General features: G+C 37.8%; 1 protein-coding gene across 1 annotated transcript; it reads left to right on the top strand.

The window, feature by feature from the left end:
* Nucleotides 1-311: 311 nt before the first annotated feature.
* LOC110885810 (filament-like plant protein) lies at nt 312-4,010 on the top strand. Its single transcript, XM_022133524.2, has 5 exons — nt 312-515; nt 752-839; nt 1,607-1,796; nt 1,914-3,097; nt 3,583-4,010. The coding sequence occupies exons 2-5, from the start codon at nt 795-797 to the stop codon at nt 3,976-3,978; spliced, it is 1,815 nt and encodes a 604-aa protein (XP_021989216.1). The 5' UTR covers nt 312-515; nt 752-794; the 3' UTR covers nt 3,979-4,010.
* The last annotated feature ends 1,266 nt before the right edge of the window (nt 4,011-5,276 follow it).

Raw genomic sequence — 5,276 nt, 5'->3', positions numbered from 1 at the left:
TTAATCTATCCGTTGCCCAATAGATATAATTTTGAATTTTTGGCCCGTCACAATCGTCGCTGAACTGCTGGTGTTGCCGTTTTGGGAGGGGGGGGGGGGGGAGGGACGGTGTGGGGGACCGGCGCCAGTCCTAGCCGGTACCCACTAGTCTGAGTGAAACATAATCCACTATATTGCAACTCCCAGCAATGTCAATGTCAGAGTCAATGCACCGATGGGCGGGAATGAAGTCAAAACCCTATTTTTAAATTGAAAATTAATAACATTTTTCCAATAATAAAGATAATAAAAATCCATTCAAAAAGTTTGGATATTCAGTCTACAGTCACATGTTCCCCGTCTCCATCTCTAGATCATGTTATATCTGCCATATTATGCCAGTAGCAGCAGAACCTTCATATAAAATCAACATCAACGACTTGTCTGCTTTTCTATTAGATATTTTCTCTGACATTCCACACATCTTTTGGGTTTTCTTTTTTGTCCAATTTCATCTTCTTGGTCTCAAGCCAAAGGTATTTGTCGATTTCTTTTTAGTTGCCAATTTGTTGTTCTTGTTTGTTGATGCTAAACACTGTTCTATTGATTCTTGATCTGTTCTGGGTTTGTGTGGAAACATGCATTGGATTTGAGAAACAGAATCTTTTGTTATATTTAACGTATTGTTTGCTTTCAACACAAGTTACATGTGATTTGTTTATGTTGGGATGGATCTTATTTGATTCCTTTCTGTTCATATATATTGGTCCAGATGGAAATGTGAATCTGGTTTTGAAATTTAAAGGGTGATTGAGATGGAAAGTTCTACATTAGTATCTTCACATATTGCGGATGAAAAGGTAATTTTCGGTTCATATTTGCCATATTTTGTTCTACAATCTTGTATGGTGATCAGATCTTGGTGTTTGGCTACATATTTTGCATGATATATGGGTATTTGGCTTAAAATAGAGAATCATATATGTATGTATGTATGTATGTATATGTACTGATAGAAACAGGAAATTGAACTTGATATTGAAATCAACAGCCTGATTCGAGATAGGCTAAATCTCCATTACAATAGGGAAACCCTAATTTTGATATCGACCCATACATAAACAAAGAACAAGCTAGCCGAGTTAGCGATTATTGGCCTTAACTTCCCCACTAACTCCCTCCTGCGACTTTTGTGGATCAAATTGGGTTGGGCGGGAACTTGAAAACCCGGTCCGTATCATGTACTTATTGCTTTAACTGTGATACATAAAATAACTACCTCTCTTCTCTCCCCTCACTATATCTAGATGTTTATAAATAATATTTTTGAACATACTAAAACAATATTCATAGATAGTGTTTTAAAAATTTAACTTTTAAACATTATGGAATCGCGCATAGCTGCAGTTGATGTGATCTCGTCACTGCATTGTGCGCGTATCACATTATGTGTATCTGGCTCTCGCTTTATAGGACCCAGCTGTATATGTATGTATGTGTGTGTGTGTGTGTGTGTTAATACATAAATACATCTGTTGATGTTGGTTATGCTTTAATGTGTTAAAATGCATAATATATTTTTTTAATACCCTATGGTCTTAGTTTATATTATCATCTCCATTCTCAGGAGAGTTTAACGAAACCACTGGATCATTCACAATCACCTGAAGTCACCTCAAAAGCGTCTATCCCAAACTCGGAGGTTAATGACTGTCTTAAGAGCCTAACAGAAAAGTTATCAGCGGCTCTTGTCAACGTTGGTGCTAAAGAAGATTTGGTTAAGCAACATGCTAAAGTTGCAGAAGAAGCCGTAGCAGGTACTATTTGGAATGCTTATTTAGAGTCAAATAACCGTCCGTTTTCAGATTATGATGAGTTCATATCACTTTGAAAACACACGTCCAAACGCCCATTAAATGTTTTGATTTTATTAGGTTGGGAAAAGGCAGAAAACGAAGTTACAAGATTAAGACAACAACTCGAAGCAGTCGTGCAGCAGAATGTGGCTCTTGAGGCTAGAACCAACCATCTGGATGCTGCTCTTAAGGAGTGTGTCAAACAATTAAGGATATCAAAAGAGGAACAAGAACAAAGAGTTAACGAGATTGTAGAACAGAAAAAACATGAATGGGAATCGACTAAAGAAACACAGATTTCTAATCTGCACGCAAAGTTGCATGCCGTTAAACTCGAACCCCCTCCAGCTGTTGATTCAAAAATCGTTTTAAAACTTGAGAATCTCGAGAAAGAAAACTCGACCCTTAAGTCTGAGCTTAATGTCCAATCAGAAGAGTTAGAGATCCGGACCATTGAGCGTGATTTGAGCACTCAAGCAGCAGAAACCGCGAGTAAACAACAGTTAGAGAGCATAAAGAAAGTGGCGAAACTTGAAGCAGAGTGCAAAAGGCTGCAATCATTGACCCGTAGATCGTCTTGCATAAATGATAATCACAAAGCTGTTTCGGTTTCTTCATTTTATGTTGATTCTCTCACAGACAGTCAATCAGTTGACTCGTTTAAGATGAACAATTTGGAGTCTAATGAAACCGATTCTTGGGCACTGGCACTCATGGCTGAGCTTGATCAGTTCAAAAGTGGGAAATGTGTGGCGAAAAATGTGATATCTTGTTCCGAAATTAATAATATTATGGACGATTTCTTGGAAATGGAGAGAATTGCTTCGTTATCTGACGGTCAGATTGAAACCTCTCGTTGTAACTCTGAAACTGAAGATAGTTCCATCAAAACCGAGCTTGAAGTAATGAGCCAGCGCGTATACGAGCTGGAAAACACTCTAAATTCAACCAAGGAATCTCTTGCCTTCTCGAGTGCTCAGCTTGCTTATACCAAAAGTCAAATGGTTGAGCTTCAAAAGGAGTTGACTGAGGTCAATAAGTCAAAGGAGTTGCTTGAGTCTCGGCTTGTTAAATTGGAATCAGACGCCCGAATCATGTCAACCGAAGTTGATTCGATTAAGGCGGATGTTGAAAAGGAAAGACATTTCTCATCTGAAATGAAACTTAGATGTGAGGGTTTGGAGAAAGAACTTGTGGAAAAAACAGAGGAAATTCGGCTTCAAATGGCTGTTAATTCAAGCGTTGAACTAAAAGTCAAAAGGGTATCCTTACCTTACTACATTTGGTGATTTCTGTGATATAAGTTAGAGTAAACTGTCATTTTGGTCCCTTTGGTTTGTTCAATTTTATCACTTTAGTCCAAAACTCAAATTTTTTGCATCTGGGTCCCTGTGGTTTCAGTTTTATTGCCATTTTGGTCCAAAAATGAAATCAGGTCATATTTGTCTTATAAAATCCTGTTATTTTGTCATTTTGCGCAGGAGCAAAATGATCATTTCTTTTATAAGACAAATATAACCTGATTCGCCCCTGAGGAAAATGACAAAATTGCAGGATTTTATAAGACAAGTATGACCTGATTTCATTTTTGGACCAAAATGGCAATAAAACTGAAACCACAGGGACCCAGATGCAAAAGATTTGAGTTTTGGACTAAAGTGGCAAAAGTAACCAAACCTCAAGGACCAAAATGCCAGTTTACTCTATAAGCTATTATATTTTTACAAAACTAATGGTTCATTCGCAGGATCTAGAGGTGGTAGCAGCCGACAGACTATCTGAGTGCCAAAAAACAATATCATCACTTGCTAGACAGTTGGAATCTTTAGCAACACTAGAAGACTTCCTGATCGACACTGCGAATCTACCTGGATCATCTGTTTCAAAAACTAGTGGCGAGCTATGGAAGTTGCATTCAAACGATACATTTATGCCTAAAAAGATTCTAATGCCTACAAAGCAAGCCAAAAACAACTGCAGTTTAGCATTGAATGGTGATGATGATTACTCACCATCTTCATCGTCTTCATCATCTTCATCTGCTGTTTCGTTAAACCATTTTGGCATTCGTTCTGAAAGTAAGAACGGGTTTGAAAAGCTGTTTTTTAGGAGTAAGAATGGGATTCAAGGTGACAGTTGTTAGTGTTTAGATAATTAGAGTTTCATTATGCTCTTGTATTGTTTTTGCAGTCATCACATGCTTGTGTTGCTTGATCATTGATGAACTTTTATAGGTGACTGAAATTTAGTAGATTCTTTCAGATATAAAGTTGTACTTAGAAGAAGAGCTTGAAATTTTGTGCAATTAATTATAAATTTAGTTTTGAGGGGGTGGAAAACTGGAAATTGTTGTGACTGGGCATCTTAACTTGGAATGGCCACAATGACACAACGATTTGGATGGTTTACTACCCTCAAGACTGATCTACAAATGCTCAAATTTGTAGATAGGTAGAGGGTTTAAGGAATAAAGACAACGCTTCAAGATGAATCGGTATCAAACGGAAATTGAAATCGGAAATTACAAAGTATTTGGCTAACACTCAATCGTTTATTATTATTCAAGAAACTGACTCAAAACTTGAATTACAATTACTAATACCCATAGCATGGTATTTATAATATAAACACTCCTATTAGACTATAACTAGGATTGCTAATAAACCTATTATATTGGACATGATAATTATCACTAAATAATTAAACCTAAACACGTTTAAATATTCTAATAATTATCTACTCCATGGTTTCTTGCCTTGCACACAAAGGAAACTCTTTTAATTCGAAATTTCCAACAATCACCCCCGGAATTTCGAACTCGTATCTGACAAGTCTTCAACTCCAAGCTTTTCAGTCATCTCCTTGAACTTGATCTTCCCAAGAGCCTTCGTCAAAATATCCGCCTTTTGATCAATGCCACTAACATGCTCGACCACGATATCTTCACGATCAACACATTCCCGAATGTAGTGAAACCGGGATTTTATGTGTTTGCTTCTTCCATGGAAAACCGGGTTCCTTATGAGAGCTATCGCCGATGTACTATCAACACGTAACACCGCCGCTTGAATTTTCTTGTCGAGTAATTCACCAATCAATTCTTTTAGCCAAACCGCCTGACACGCGGCTGCACTAGCCGCCATATACTCCGCCTCACACGATGATAACGCAACTGTACTTTGCTTTTGAGAACACCAGGTAATTGGGGAAGACCCAAAATAAAACACGTGTCCCGTAGTACTTCTTCCATCGTCCGGATTTATGTTGTGACTACTATCACTGTAACCGACCAACATATTTTCTCCTCGAGTATAGGTAATGCCATAACTAAAAGTACCTTTTAAATAGCGAAGAATTTGCTTGATGAGAGCTGCATGAGATTGCTTCGGGCATTGCATGTACCGACTGGCTACTCCGACCGAAAACGCCATGTCTGGTCGA

The sequence above is a fragment of the Helianthus annuus genome, chromosome 8, assembly GCF_002127325.2.
Source record: "Helianthus annuus cultivar XRQ/B chromosome 8, HanXRQr2.0-SUNRISE, whole genome shotgun sequence".
In the NCBI taxonomy this organism is placed as follows: Eukaryota; Viridiplantae; Streptophyta; class Magnoliopsida; order Asterales; family Asteraceae; genus Helianthus; species Helianthus annuus.
The sequence above is the reverse complement of the archived record's forward strand: the minus strand, read 5'-3'. Positions and strand labels throughout refer to the sequence as shown.